At 42.2% G+C, this 16227-nt stretch overlaps 1 protein-coding gene across 2 annotated transcripts in view; it reads right to left on the bottom strand.

The window, feature by feature from the left end:
• Positions 1-8373, bottom strand: part of LOC116938332 (aryl hydrocarbon receptor-like) — a 107158-nt gene extending 98785 nt beyond the window's left edge. For both annotated transcript variants that reach the window (XM_032945452.2, XM_032945445.2), the window contains exons 1-2: positions 7601-8373; positions 4612-4799 (exon numbers count right to left, since the gene is read on the bottom strand). In XM_032945452.2, the coding sequence (XP_032801343.1) occupies positions 4612-4799; positions 7601-7641 (229 nt within the window). In that variant the 5' untranslated portion in view covers positions 7642-8373. The remainder of the gene's footprint in view (positions 1-4611; positions 4800-7600) is intronic.
• Between the last annotated feature and the right edge of the window lie 7854 nt (positions 8374-16227).

The following is a 16227-nucleotide window of genomic DNA, read 5'->3' on the forward strand; positions in this document are numbered from 1 at the left end:
GCCGTTCCTCCCAAATAAATATTGCAGTTAAGCGATTTGCAGCACCCCCCCCCCACTCTGCCCCCTATATTGTTCTTGACCATTTTTACTCTACCCTGGCGTGCTGCGTTGCAGCGGTGCGATCGTGCAAAACTTATTCCGGGAGACGCAACGCCACAATGCATCTTTGGATATTTTTTTTTGGGGGGGGTGGTTTCGCTGCCGAGATTTTAACGGCAAAAGTTAATCTTATTTTAACGCAGCGCAGATGTTGTCGATGAAAACATTGCGAAATAAAGTCCGCATTTGAAAGCAAATCTTCATTTCATTAACGTCGTGGAAAAAGATCATGCTTGTTTTAAATAGCAAATGATACTAACCTCCTGTCCAGATTTTATCCCTGCACATACAAATTAGACGTAAAGTATATATTTTTTAAACATCCCATCCTTTTTGCACAATCACTCCTACCCAGAAGGCCACATGGCTGAAGGGATATGTAAAACACATTTGAACTTGTTTTTATTGGATGGACAGGCATGTGACAGAGGAAATGTTATCTGCTTATTTTGTTACTGATATATTCTTCACAATGACGCAAGTTATGATTTAGTGTTATGCATTATACATACACAGTAGTTTTGCAGAGACTTAGGACATATCTAAGATAGAGAAGAAATCGTCTGGCAGTTCACCAGCATTTGTTTAAGCAAGCTGTGATTGTGTTGACCAGACAGTGAATGTGGAAACCGGTCCTAAGTATGCTTGTATTAAACCAATCCTGCTGACGAAAAATAACTCCCAAAATGCTGTGTGGCTGATGGAATGTGTAGAAGAGAGTTGTGTTATTATTTAGGGGGACATATATGGGAAGAAGTTGTGTATTGTCTGCTTTTTTGGATTTGTTTTGTATAACTTCCACAATCACGCTGATTATTATTTCGTGTTAAACTTTTTTGCTATAAAATTGTTGGACTTTTAAATAAACTGCCTCTTAACACAATTTAAGTTTACTCCCACCTACTCACAAAGCACACAGGAAAACACGCAATCTACACGGGTGCATAAACATACACAAATGCATTGTATATATTATAGTGAACATCTGGAAATACATTTGTTGAGTATCGCACCGTAACATTGCATGCAGCACTGTGATGATGCACGTGGTGTCCTACAGTGTTGAATTGAGATTGGCAAATGTGTAAAACACATTTCTTCTCAGCCCTAGTCAAATTGCTCGCGTGAAAATGTATAATACTGTACTGTGATAGGACAGAGACCTGAACATGTATCATGTAATAGCTATTATTGAAGTGCGCATTGTACACAAATGTAAATAATGTATAGTGACAGATGTAAACGTCACAAGATGGTAAAGTTCAACTAAAGTATTGGAGTATAAGAATGTGTCCCGTCGATATTAATCTTCTGTACAATGTTTTTGTAGCTTTTATAAAATGTTGTGGATTATGTGTTTACGTGATAATGAGACTTACGGCTAAAGAGAGAGGTTATTATGTTGGTGGTAATTGCAAGGATTATTACATTAATGGAGACTAAAATAATGGTTATAGCACTGTGACATGTCATCTGAGCGGCAGTGTATCATATAGAGTACTGTAGTTTGTAAAAAGACTTGATATTTAAAAAAAAAACACATGCACACATATCAAGTGTGGCAGATTCCGCAGTGCTGATAATAATTCGGTATGCCGTAACATCAATAAGTAATTATTGCACTCTTAACCTAATTAATTGCATAGTGTTTTCACGTTAGGCTGCAATAAATGCAAAGCTTTTAATAGCTGATATGCATGGTTGTGAGATAAGCTATGTCCAATAAGTAGTTCACATAAGCTCTTTCTGGCATTATAACCTTGGGCTACTTTCAAAGAAGACATGCTTGGATTCAAGTCATATATTTAGAAAAAGTATAGGTTCAGCCCTGCAATGTCTTGCACATGCCACTGCTGGCAAAAGGACCTCTACAAGTGTCAAGTGGGTACTCGACCTACTTTTCACACCGGCCAAATGTCTTAGAACTAAGCCCATCAATAAACTCTTTATTGAGCTTCTTGAGCGAGCTGGTCTGGGTTGAGCAAGGCCGTAGGTCCATTTCACCAAGGAAACTGAAGAGTAGAGACTATCGATATTCCATGTCTTATCGCTATAGCATAAACTACAAATATTTAAGAGCGCACGTTAAAACAAATAAAACGAAATAACAAACACAATTAAGAAAATATAAGAAAAATATAACCTTAAAATATTATCAATTATTCTCATACTGTCTGGGACACTGTGATGTTGTTACCCATTTATACTGCTGGGTGGACAGAGGCAAGGAGATACAAACAAAAATAACTTGATTGTTTCAAACGCGGCGCTAGGAGATCGAATTCGAACCGGCGACCCCTGGGGTTGCCAACCCACTCTGCCAACCATCGCACCCGTAGCACCTATTATACATGACTATACATACGACACATATAACATTCCTTAATCACTGATGATTATTCCCCCCCCCCTCCGCCCCAAATAAAGGCACAAATGCCACAAAACAAAGTGTTGATTCAAACTGTTCCAGATGTGTATTGCATTAATTCATGAGCAGACGTGTACCTGATATGATATGGCCCTAAAATAACAACACAAATTTTGAGATAAACACCATTATGCAAAGTGATGCTACATTGCACGGCCTTATGTAAAAAGAGGTCAAATACGTCTGATTTATAAAGTGCAATACAGCATTAGACTGTACATATCCCTCTGGCATCTCTCACACGCTGGGTTGACAGGCAGAGGCACTATCCAGGAAAGCGTGGGTGCTTTAGCTTAGACACGTTATAGCACAGAGGTCACACAATATTTCCACTCAGTTCATGCGCACTTTGAATCAACATCTAAGGCACTTGGTTAACGTTTTGTTATTGTGTGGCCATTTCGGCCTTAAAAAAAATTTAGAATGTGGTTTTAACTGTCATTTAAATATAGGCCACAGATTAATATCCCACGAAAGCAAGGCCTCTGTTGACCTACAAACACTGACATACCGTATTCTCCTGCTTAATGTGTTTTTTTTGTTGAATTGAAATTCTGCCAAAGGAAATATTTTAAGTTTGTTCAACTGGCCATTGAAAGTAATATTACACATACAAAGATGTCAGTGTTGCATCATGAATAAAGAAAATGTTTATACTGGATAAATTACATTAGTTTAACACGTAGGCTTTCGCGACAAATATTATTCATAATAAAGGTTTTTGGGTTAGATCGCGTTATTTATAAATGTGTCGTAACCCTCCACCACCCATCACGGCCAATCAGCAGGAAGTGTCACGTTGACAAACAACAAATAGTTCACTACTTTAGCCCACCGGTGTGTTGAAGAGTGAATCCACAACATTTACAGTTTGAGTACGACGTTTCGCTGGTAATTACATCCAGCACCATCGGGCAATTCGCCAGAATGGTAAAGCCCTCACTTGCTCCCAGTCTTAAATAGAGCAGCAGGGTGACGTCATAAGTTAAATGACGACGTCACCCTGCTGATAAGTTAAATGACATCACCCTGCTGCTCTATTTATGACCGGGAGCAAGTGAGGGCTTTACCATTCTGGCGAATTGCCCGATGATGCTGGATGTAATTACCAGCGAAACGTCGTACTCAAACTGTAAATGTTGTGGATTCACTCTTCAACACACTGGTGGGCTAAAGTAGTGAACTATTTGTCTTTTGTCAACGTGACACTTTTTTGCTGATTGGCCGTGTCGGGTGGTGGAGGGTTACGACATATTTAAAAATAACGCGATCTAACCCAAAAACCTTTATTATGAATAAATTACATTAATTTCTAAGGGACAAAAATATCTTGATTTTAATGTTATTTAAATGATACTCATCATTAACATCAGATGGAAAATAAAATCCTTACCAGAGAGGACATGTTTTAAAATGCCAATGTGCAAAAGCAGTTTGTGATTGTAGTGCTTGATTCGAAAATGTTCATTTAGAAAACATTTTGTAAACCTACAGTTGTTTTCCTTATTTTTTTCAGTGCAACATCGAGTAAAATTACAATGTGTACATTGTCAAGGAATGGCGTTGCTTTGTATCTCTAAAAACTCTACATTTCACACCACTAGCGTATGATGTGACACAAATACTGTAGTAATGTGTCAATTAAAGTGGGCTTTAGTCAGTGAAATACGTTACGATGTTAAAGGTTTTAGTTACATTATGACAGAAACTGATATATTCGTTTTTGAGTTCATTGTTTTCTTGTTTGCGGGTGTTGCTCATCAGGTTGGGTGGATGAATGGACACAGTGTGTATGGGTGAAACCATGCTTTCATGTCTTAAACCTGGAAGACGTTCTACAAGTGTCCAGGATTTAACCTGGAAGACTTTACATGCGTGCGTGGACATCCACGCGTGTGCGTGCGTTATGTGTGTATACGTTTCGCCCCAAGAAGATCCTTGCGTGTGCGCGGGCTTTACCCTGAAGAAACGATGTGCGAGTGCGTGTCTTCATCCTGGAATGCCTGTGTCTGCGCACGTGAGCACGCTTTACCACCCAAAAAAACGATATATGTGTGTGCGCGCGCGCGTGTAAAAGTTATCACCGTGGAAGAAGCCCTTGGCACGAAGGAAGCTGACGCTGAGGCGGAGGATGGACAGCTTGTCCAGCCGGGAGATGACGTCCTGTTGGAAGGGCAGCAACCCAGCCAGCCGTTCCAGCTCTGCATTCAGGCGCTCGCGATGCCGCTTGGATGGGTTAGACTTGGCTCCTTCCACCGGCACCAGCTTGGTGCTGCAGGCACACGAACCCGGCAAAGGAGCGTCGCTGGCTCAGGACGATGGGCGTGTGACGCAGAGGCAATGCTGAGGCACAGTGGCACATGCCCTGTGAAATCCGCCAACTTTGGAGGAGCAGGAGGTTTGGCGGAATAAGCAGCGACGTGAGTGACACCCACCCTTCAGGACTGTGGCGTTCAAGTTGGAGTATGTGTGGTTATCGTCATTATCATCGGCCACTGTCTATCCACTGGCCCGATGAAGGGCCTCGCGACGCTGTAGCCAACGCTCACGATCTAATTCTGTTACCATCCATCTTCTTGCATATTCACCGATCTCATAGCTCCATCTCCCCAGCGGTCTTCCTCTTGGGCACGTTTTATCCTTTGGCTCGTACATCGGCCATTATCCCATCACGTGGTGTGTTCTGCCCAAGCTTATTCACTTTTCTTATCTGTCAAGATGATGAACCTGTGTTTGTTTCTCTAAAGCATGTTTCCATTTGTCCGTCTCCCAGTGTAATTGCTCGCAAGCATATCTCTACACTTCGTTGTGTTGATATCTCTACATATATAAGTAATTAACTATGTTCACTGTGGCCAGTGGACATTTGATGTGGCCTATTGAAGGGCACACAAAGTAGACTTTCGACCTATCTGTATGGATTGTTTTAATTTTTCTGGGCATGCTGATTAAATCCCCCACACACTCAATACGATTTTAGTTAAATAACCAAAGTAAGTCCATTCTAACACCGAGTTTCAATAAATATACTTAACTTTTTTAAATTTCATTTGACCAAGGATGAAATGTCGAGGTCATTGTGAAGTTATAAATGAGCTACCACTCCTCACATATAAGCCGGTCCCGATAATAGGTTAATGTTATTGATAGTACAACATAGTCTACGTAGCTGCTAACCTTTGAATATTCCATGCCATGACTTCATGAGAAAGTTTTTTTGCAAAACTTATTTTAAAAAAAACCCTCACATATTATTGATTGTTGTCAAAGGTGTCTCCATCAAAAAACGAACCCATTCCTCACATATATAACATGCCAAAGGTCAAGTCAAAATGCCTTCTTACTTAAGAAACCAACGGGGCAGTGTTCATTGCCACTGATGGCACTGAGCCAATGAGTTGGAAATTCCACATTTCCATTGGCGGCCCACATTGTACAAAAAGCATATATATCTCCTCAAAGAGACACAATACAAATTGGGTGAAAATATGTAAGGTTCATAACAGGCCATTGCCCAAAACGTTGCCGTTTATGTTATATTTCCTCATGTTGAGCTCTTTTTTTTTAATGTGCTTGTGACACCACTGCCAATGCAGCATCACAATGTTTGTGTTACTTGGAACCGTGGTCAATAATTAGGGATAAATGTGCTGACTGTGGTTGAGCATGACCGCGATTGGGAACGTCTGACCTGTTGATACAACCTGCAGAAAACCAACCTTCAGGGCTGAGGTGGCCTACATTCGACAGTTCACCAAGTCGTGATTGCTAACCAGCAGTATATGTAAACTCTACACATTTGTGGATTATGTGAATAGCTGTATAATCTTGATTTAGAGCTTTCGCGACTGCAGGGATTCATATTCTTGGTTCTTTCGGTAAAGTCACGTAGAAGGGAAACAATAAAATAAAAATATTATTATAAAAATATTATTATTAAACAATAAAATAATACAAAATATTATTATTTTATTGTTTCCCTTCTACGTGACTTTACCGAAAGAACCAAGAATATAGTTGTATAATCGTTTAGACGATGCAACCACCATTTGTTAATACGCCAAACATGTGACATACTGTTTCAACAATTATTGTATTCGCATATAGACCGCATTGCACAAGTGAATGATGTATGCATTCTATGAACACGAATGCACATGTGCAATCGGTGTTTCGTATGTTTACATACTGCATTTCAAATGTTTGACGTTATGCCTAAAACGAGAGTGCAATACAATTTGAGCAAACAATACGTTCGAGTTATTTGCAGCGTACAAATATAACGGCGCACAAAAATAGCTTTCCTGCCCGAGGAGCGAGCGGTCAACGTAATTTTTGCAACCCAATACCTACGAGAGCACCGTTCTCACGGGCGTGTTCACACCACGCTCCTTATTGCACTATAACCGCAGCGATATCAACAACGCACCGTCCGGCGGGCGCTGAGCGAGCCACCTCAACGTGGCACCGTCAACGAAACGTCTTTTGACCATTTTCGGCCACGCCGCGTCGGCTGAAGGTGCTGCAGCCATCGACGGCGTCCGTGGTTGCTGTCGAGAGGCGCCACGCATGGCACCTCGAGACTGCAGCAAACGAAACGTGCCTCCGCACACCGCCCTTGTCGTGCGCGACGTTGCGTCTCGACGCAACACACGGAGACTAAGTGCTCTAAAGTATACAACAAGAACACGTGCTGTAAAGTATACAACAACAGCAGCAGCAGGAGGAGGAGGCGGAGGCTCCGCTCATGTTAAACATGCACAGCTGAATCTATTACGGGCACCGCACATCACATGCATGTTAAATCACCACGTATGTCAAGTGCGCGCGTGTGTACATGTGCGCGTGTGTACATGTGCGTGTGTATACATGTCCGTGCGTGTGTACATGTGCGTGCGTGTACATGTGCGTGTGTGTACATGTGCGTGTATACGCGTGTGCAACGCGTGCCGTCGCATTCCATTGCGTGAAACGCCGCGATGATAACGAAGTGTGCATTCGAAAGTGAACTGGGACGACGACGATGACGATGATGGTGATGATAACCGCGGACACCCAAACCCACCACCGTACCTTCGCTGGACAGGCTTTCTCCTCTTACGTCCGGCGTACATAATGGCCAAGGGGTGCAGAGAAGGAGAAGAGGGGTCGGTCGGAGGGGCTAGGAGGCCGGGCTCTCTGTGTGTCTGTGTGTGTGCTGGAGTCGGCGGCTTGCTCCCAGGGATGAGTGAACGGACGGAGGAACGCGTAGGTCTCACGCGCGCGCGAGCGTGCTGCGGAGCTGGTCAGGATTTTAAATGCGCTGCGCTTGAGCCTCCTCTTCTCCTACTGCATCCAAAACTAACAAGCCCCCCCCTACCCCCCCTACCCCCCCACTCAGCCAGCGAGCCAGGCGACGAACACGGACTAGCTGTTATTTTCTTTTATAATTATTATTATTACCGATTAGTAGTCAATTTAATACGCGCGCGCGTGCGCGTATTTGCGTTTAAAAAAAAACCTGCACGCTGCTAAAACCAAGCGGCAGCGGGAGGAGGCGTCGCGCGCGCAGGAGTCGGGGATGAACGATGATGGCTCAGCCGAAGTGGCCACTGGCACGGAGAGACAGAGAGACAAACACGAGGAGAGCGGGTGGTGGACAAGGCAAGAGCAGACCCCCCCCCCCCCCACTGGGCCCACGATGGGACGGAGAGCGCAAAGAGTCCAGAGTGGGGAGGGGTTGTGGTGGTGGTTGGTGGTGGTGGTGGTTGTTGCAAGCCAGCGCCGAGAGTTTGCTGCCCGAGCTGCCCGAGCGAGTGACGGGAGAAAGCCGTGGGGTTGCCGTGCCAGTGGGAGCACGGCGGGGGTGGGGGGGATGCTGAGAGAGGGAGGCTCGGTCAAGGGGAAGGGCGAAGGCGGTCTCCGCTTGTGCGAGTTAAGACGTGGGTGGGTAGCAGGGATTTTTCTGTTGTTGCTTACTTCACTTCCACTTGTACAGCGCCATCTCCCCTCTCTCTCTCTCTGTACCCCCCCCCCCCCCCCCCGTGCGAGTAACTGCGATCGCCGTAAGGCGTGCGAAGGCCCTCTCAGCCACGGTCACGGACAAACCCATTTCGGAGATTAATCATGCACGGTTAACGTTCTGTGCGTGCCCCAGCAATTAAGGACCGCTGACCGTAACGTTTCACAGCAGCTTTAATTGAGTTGAAGCTGCCAGTGTCAGTTATTCTAATAGGATTGTGACCGGCGGGTGAGTGGGGGGGTGGGCAGTAAATGTTTGTCAGCCGAGGGAAGGAAGAGTGGAGAGTGCCGTTTGAAGAAGCATCTGATTGTCTTACGAGCGAAGCTGGTGTGAACTGACTTGTTACGTCATGAATGTATCAATGTTCGGTTGCTGCGCAAGTAAATGGTTGGAAGTTTGGGTGTGAATTTCAAAGAACCGCCAAGGCCCCTGGAATTTGTTGTTAACACTTCTCTAGAAATGCCTGTTGAGATATATATATGAACGCAGTGCACAATATGTAAATAATAACGCAGTGCACAATATGTAAATTATTAATACATCATCTGCCAGGCTTCACAGATGCTTGTAATATTCTGGCATCTTTGCATGGATAGATCCAAAAGAAAGATTTTAACATGAAAATAGCTTCCCGCCAGGCTGCCTTCCGGTGCCAGCTTTCATCACATTTCACATGCCTGAGACTGTGCAAAATGAAATGTGTAACTTCAAAATTGCCTCGTGTGCTTAAAACCGGGCAAAAATGCAGTTTGGTGAAATTTGTATCTACTTCCTCGATATATATATTTGTTTTTATGCCACATAGCTGCTTTCTCAAAATTAATGCAAAAAATAATTTTGAATATCATCTTGCGTATAGTTTAGGCATCCGCATTGGACAATACAGAATTGCAATGCTCATTGAAATTGAACTGCAATGTTAAATTAAACAGGTGATAATTGTAAAAAAATGGTATGAAGTTCAAACGATATTTCATTCCGATTTATGCAAAGAAGGCTACTCGTTTCATAATTGGTTATTTACCAAAAACTAATGTACAACACATGACAAGAGTTACAAGTACATGTAACTAAAGAAACCCTGGGAAAATATCAGCCGTACATTTTGCAACGTACACCTTAATTAGGACAGGGTTGGCTTGTGTTGTTGGCACAGAGAAATGGTTTTCAACATAAAGCACATGTTTCTATTGTCGATCTAGTTCATATTATGTAACTGCCTACGCCAACTACTAACCCCAACCCTTTCACAAATGTGCATCCATTCATTCGTCTGACCTCCTTAAATTCTTGTCTCGTCCCATTAGTACTGCAGGCATAACCACAGCCCCACCTGCAAGCAATCTATTTGTCTGCAGGCACAGGCAAATCACTGTTCAGATGTTCACTGATACAACAAATGTGTATCTGTAATCACAATGCATCCAACCACATCACATCCAACCCCAGCAGCTTCTAAATACTTATAATTCAAGTACAGGAGGTTGGTTGCTTCCGTAGTCAACATGCTGCCACAACTCTGTTGTCCAGCGAGAATGTGGCATATAGAATCAAACCGTTGCCACATTATGAGCAGTCTTGTTTATAGTTAATGTTCAGAATATTAATGCAATAGTCTATTTGTAATATGGTTTAATTAATGGTGATGTAAATATTATATATATCAAAAAAGCTGCATTACACCACTTCCATTATTTCTGAAGGTGATGTAATAGTGTGTGACTAATATTTCAACCTATTTTTCCATAATTTAACTTGTTTTCCCATAATACCACAATGCACAGTTAATTCACGACTGACGTAGGACCTCATACCCCATCAAGCCCTCAAGTAACATTGAGGGTTCTAAATAATTGTCTTTCCACACAATAGTCCATACATAGGTTGTTGTGCATTGTTTGCTTGAGAACCCACTGATACCTAATGCTTCTTTAGCATCAGCTACCTGAGTGGCTAGTTACAAGGAAACAGGCAAGATGGTGTGACATTTGTTTGCAGTTAATGTTTAAATGATAAATGTGGGGGTTTAGGTGGTGCCACAGGACCACACTTTCAACCCCTTACATTTGATATAATGAATGGGTTTGTGGTCTTTGTTTTACTTTACAATTAACCAATTTGAACCATGGCATTTTAAAATGTTCAGAGCAACTCTGGAAAGTATGAGGTATTATTTCCCTGATGGCAGATACACACATTTGTGTGGACTGGCAATGAAATCCCACATTTCCATAATCGCCAGGCTTTTCACCTCTTCTCTCACTTACCAAACACCCCACTTAAAATCCCACTGGATTAACCTGAACAGGTCCTGCCCTTTGATTTGTATACGTAACGTAACAGCAGCACGTATCACCTTTAGGGAGATTTTAGAGTAAAGTTGAGTCAATGCTTCAAATTTAAATTAAAGTCTGAGACATCTGCAGAAGAAGAACAACTCAGGTAAGGCTCACGATGGAAAAAGGTTCCCTGTAGAATACGGAACATGGCTCCATGGCCACCGGCAACAGTCTCGGCTCAAAATCTCTCCTGCCTGACGTGATTCTGGCCAGAAATAGAACGTTCAACCCCAGGAGACTTGTCACTATCGGCTCAAAATGGGCCCGACAGCAGGCTTCTAATTCCAATGGCAAGGCCATGGTGCTCTTGCTGCCTTCCTCGGCTGCTTCTCCCAGCACTGCTATACAGAGCAACGCTCGTATCAGCTGGCGTAACCCTAGGGCATATTTCGTGTGGGGGGGGGGGGTCATACGAAACTCAAGTAGCCACTGTCTTCATGGTTATCATGAGCCTTGGTCAAGCCACTGCTGGATGAAGGTGCTCGCCAAGCTGTCACCATCTGTCATGATGCTGCAAGTGTAAATAATCCACTGAACACCTGTGCACGTAACTACTCTACCCATCGACAACCATGTTCTGAATTTTATTAACGTCTTAATTCTCAAAACATTGGTTGCCACTTGCCTGAACATGCGATTGTGGCAGAGGAACCGTTGAAGTAGTCCAACGTCTGAGCATGATTTGGCCTTAAGACCTTCTCATGTTAACTTTCCCAGATAAAGGTATTGAATCATCTACATATCTGATGTTGATTTCCAAAAGCTTATCAACACATTTTCTTTATAAGGACTCACTTAATAATAGGGTTTTTCCCCTTTTTTTTCTGGCAACAAAACTGAAACCTTTTTACCAGTATTCATGTCTGCATTAACCACAATACCGGCAGTCAAAATGCAAACAAAAAACATGCTATGACAATATATGCATTGTCCTTGAAACTGATTGGTCCACACCAAGGGACGGCTTTCTTTTGAGCCTCGGCCCAATTGGTGCTCGACCACATGAAAAGGGGAAAAACCCTAGGGGAAAAACTCTATTATTACATTTTGGTACTGGAAAAGGAGGTCTAATGATGTAGATGCTCACCCCGAGCCCTCATTACTTTGATAGTGCATTGTCTTTGAGCTGTACGCCTTTTGGCGTCATCTGGTCGAGCACCAATTGGGTCGAGGCTCAAAAGAAAGCCATCCCTTGGTGTGGACCAATCAGTTTCAAGGACAATGCCACATATATTATCATAGTATGTTTTTTGTTTGCATTTTGACTGCAGGAATTGTGGTTAATGCAGACATGAATCCCTGTAAAAAGGTTTCAGTTTTGTTGCCAGAAAAAAGGGGAAAAACCCTATTATTACATTTTGGTACTGGCAAAGGAGGTCTAATGATGAAGGACTAACTTGGTAAGGTTAATTCCTGCGATATTTTTCATCCAATGGCAGGGCCACCTGTCGGCGTTTGACCAGGACAGTCCAGGAATTGGAATCTGTGCCATGCGGCAGGAATTGATGTGTACCGAAATCTGGAACCGGTGTCGTGTTGAACTTGATTAAACTGCACTGCACAGCTTTGATAGATCCAGGCTGAGACATATTGTCCGTGTTTGTTCTGTGGAAAAGGTTGCAAGTCTGGCCAACGGGCATTCAAGAGACACATTTCAGACACAGTGGACACATGGGCAAGCGTCACCTTTTTGAAGGCTCACTAAAGAGTCACGCTGATAAACGTTCTACTATGAACACCAATAGTGATATAGATGAGGAGACCACAGCTAAGCAACGGTGCCTCGCAGAGGTCTAGTTACTCTAATGCATTGCCATATTGTTCCTGTATTTAACCCTCAGTCGAAGAGTGTGTTTTACAGAGGTCAATTCTTTAAGATTAAATTATTTGGAAACAGTTTTTTTTCATTCTTATCAAAATTGATTGAACCATTTAGGGTTTGTTGGATTTTGGTAAATATTCACATCTCGGAGAACACTACAGTATAGCATACACGGTATAACTAATTAGTGTATGATGCAGAGTGACCCCACAATTTTACCACACTACCTAGTGACTGAACTGATGTAATTTTCCATGTCGCCAATGAGCCACCAGCTAACGAGTTTCAAGGATTGTTTTTTACAACAGCACCCGATCGAGATTCAGATATTTCTCTTTTCTCCGTGGCAAGGTTTTTAATTAGTCCTTATGGCAAACATATGTGCGTGATTTAATGTATACTATCTAATTATTTAAAACCGTTTCTGAGCACAATAAATGTCAAGCGGTCAGCAACAAACATCACTCACTCTCAAAGTGTCGTTGTAGTAGTGAAAGTTAAGAGTTAACACGTTTGTTAATTTGAGGGGGGGGGGGGTGGTTATAAATGCTTGGAAAAAGAGACGATGGGAGGAAATTCCAAAGTTAAACAGTGCGGGGCAAGGAAGGAGAAATTAGTGATTTGACCTGCGGTGTGGTTGGTTGAACGCAATGTGGATGAGACGAAACAGTCTGGGGGAGACCAAGCCCTCGACATTTGTCCGAACCGACTTTCGTTGCAGGAAAATAATTCACTTTCGATTTATGTTTGTTCGCTGTTTTCTATTTCTTCCATGACGTGGATGTTTTTTGCTCCAATTTTTATTTTTGGCTGCAGTTGCTCTGATTTTTGCTTGCTTCATTGTTGTACTTTTGTTTTAACGTGGCCCAGATCCCTCTTGCAAATAGGACTATCCTGGTTTTCTTGAATTCTCATCTGGTTAACAAAATTAAGCTGACCTCCAGCTGGGAAAAAATAGTCTTTTTTTTACTTTGCTTATCATTAACGAGTTGATTGTGAAACACTAAATCAGAAACATAAACGTCAACTGAAACTGTATTATGTATATCATTACATACACGACCAGCAAATTATTGGGATGCATGTGAATTTATTTATTGAACACAGACACAATCTACTACATAATATTATAGTCGCTATAGCATTACTGTATCGCGTCCCACAATATGTTGCAGTGAGATCATAAGAGCTCAGATCTGGAATGAATACATCTTAAATTGTCATTGAAAGGCCATACGTTGTAGTTTGTTGTCTCATAAGAGAATGGAGACTCTTATCTTACAGATGATGGCAGCTCAGTGGGACTATTTTTAAATCCTCAAACTTGACATGGCATCTTCCGCACTGCTTACCATGTACTCATTCTCCAATATCGTTGAAAATCGGTAAAACTGCACTCAAACATTAACATAGTATGCTGAGGTATTATGTGATATGATTATAACTCTTTTGAATGTTGCTGACTGAATTGCATTTTATAAATTGTTGTGGGCACAAGCGTTAATGTAAAAAAGAATTGGATATCAAATGAGATTGCTACATCTTCTTTGGTTCTTTCGGTAAAGTCACGTAGAATGAGAATAAAATAATAAATTGATAAAATAAAATAACACAATAATATTCTCACGACGTTTCGGCCACAACACAAGCGGCCTTCATCAGGTGAAGGGAGCGAGACTGTCTGGTAGGACAGCGCTGTCCTACCAGACAGTCTCGCTCCCTTCTGATGAAGGCTGCTTGTGTTGTGGCCGAAACGTCGTGAGAATATTATTGTGTTATTTTATTTTATCAATTTATTATTTTATTCTCATTCTACGTGACTTTACCGAAAGAACCAAAGAAGATGAATCATTGCAGTCACGAAAGCTTTAAATCGAGAGATTGCTACAGTTGTACTATATTTCCACCACAGCCTGTAAGGGAATTCACGAGTATTTTGTTTTTATAGAATATTACTGTTTTGCGATACAAATGACCATGCAGATCTGTTTACTTTGGCAGCAATAATGCAGTTTTTTTCTCTAGTGAAGCAATCATAATTATGTTTTCTACACGAGTAAAACAAAAACCACTGGAGATCAGTAGCCAAAATAACATTTGGGAAATCTCCCAGCATATATAAAAATGTAAACACAAAAGCCAATTTCTCAATTCCTATACTGGAACCGAATGAGAAAACATTGACAGAATCAGTGAGTTCAGAATTATTCACTTTTTTCCCAACACGTGGGGTGCACATATAGTTTGCAAAAGTGTATTACCTAAAAATATATTAATGGTTCAAGTGTGCTTACAGAAGACACTTTCGTGTTAAAACTTAATCCTTATAACTTTTCCACAGTCCCAGTATCCCATACCATACCGAACTCATATTTATTGTACAATTAATTGTCTACACGAAATATGACTTACAATACATACTGCACACATGTTAATTATTTTAGCTAAGAGCCACCAATTATGATGTGCTGTTGCCAAGATGTACTGTTGTTAAGTATTCACATTTGTCTCTGCCAATTATCAAGCATCCTGTGTATACGGGACATCATCTTGATAAGGGCAGTAGTGTTATTCTGTTCTTGCCTTGTTTTGATGTTTATTTTTCCCCTCCATAAAAGCCACGACACAAATAAAAACTTTTAGTTTAGGGAAAAAATAAAAACTTGTTTTTTTTGAGGATATATAAAATTATTTTTGGGGGTTTTTCATCAGAAGTAAAAGCTTGCCTTGTCAATGCTAAACTTTCCCAGATCTTCCTTACAAAAGAGAAACAGTATCTCCACACACGTTAAGTTACATTGAAAAGTACGTGTGTGTGTGTGTGATTTAGCCACTGCGTGGGGAGTGGTAGTGTGGTGATTAGCGCGCTGCACTATGAACCCGGCGACCCGAGTTCGATTCCCGCTCACGACTAACACCAGTGGCGATTATATGAATCGGTCCTGGGCCTCCCCTAGGTTGACTCAGCCTCAATTGAGTACCTAGTGCTAGATGTAAAAGCATTGCCACTAGGGAGACAAAGGTGGCCGAGCACAGTGTTGGCCACCAGGCCCCTCGTGTGCTGTAGCTGGCCTTCCATGGTGCTCGCTAACAGCACTTGCCCCAATAGTCTGTTTAGGCTACACGGGGGATCTTTGTCTTTGTTAACCACTGCAGTGAGCATTTTTTTATACACATCACAATAGAGTGCTTTGCTTTAATATTCTGAATGAGGTATCATGGCAGGATTTTCCCGGTGCCTAACATGGTCATCAAATGTACCTCGGCTACCATCGAGATTTGCACTGACAGTTCTAGCAGCAAAGCAAAGAAGAACTCCATATTGCAAACGAGACCTCAGCAGCACCAGTGCGACACTCAAAAGACCATGCAGATGCAAAATCAGAGGCACCACCCATTCCTCATCTGTTCAACATGCAGTGATACTCTGGACATTGAACACATGTTTCAGCAGAGCACCACCATGTCAAAAACAAATGCATGTAAAAACCAACACCATCCATGATCTACCTATTGCTGGATGGAAGACCTCTCCAAG

The sequence above is a fragment of the Petromyzon marinus genome, chromosome 4 (assembly GCF_048934315.1).
Source record: "Petromyzon marinus isolate PM22_M1 ecotype Great Lakes invasive population chromosome 4, UKy_Petmar_22M1.pri1.0, whole genome shotgun sequence".
Classification (NCBI taxonomy): domain Eukaryota; kingdom Metazoa; phylum Chordata; class Hyperoartia; order Petromyzontiformes; family Petromyzontidae; genus Petromyzon; species Petromyzon marinus.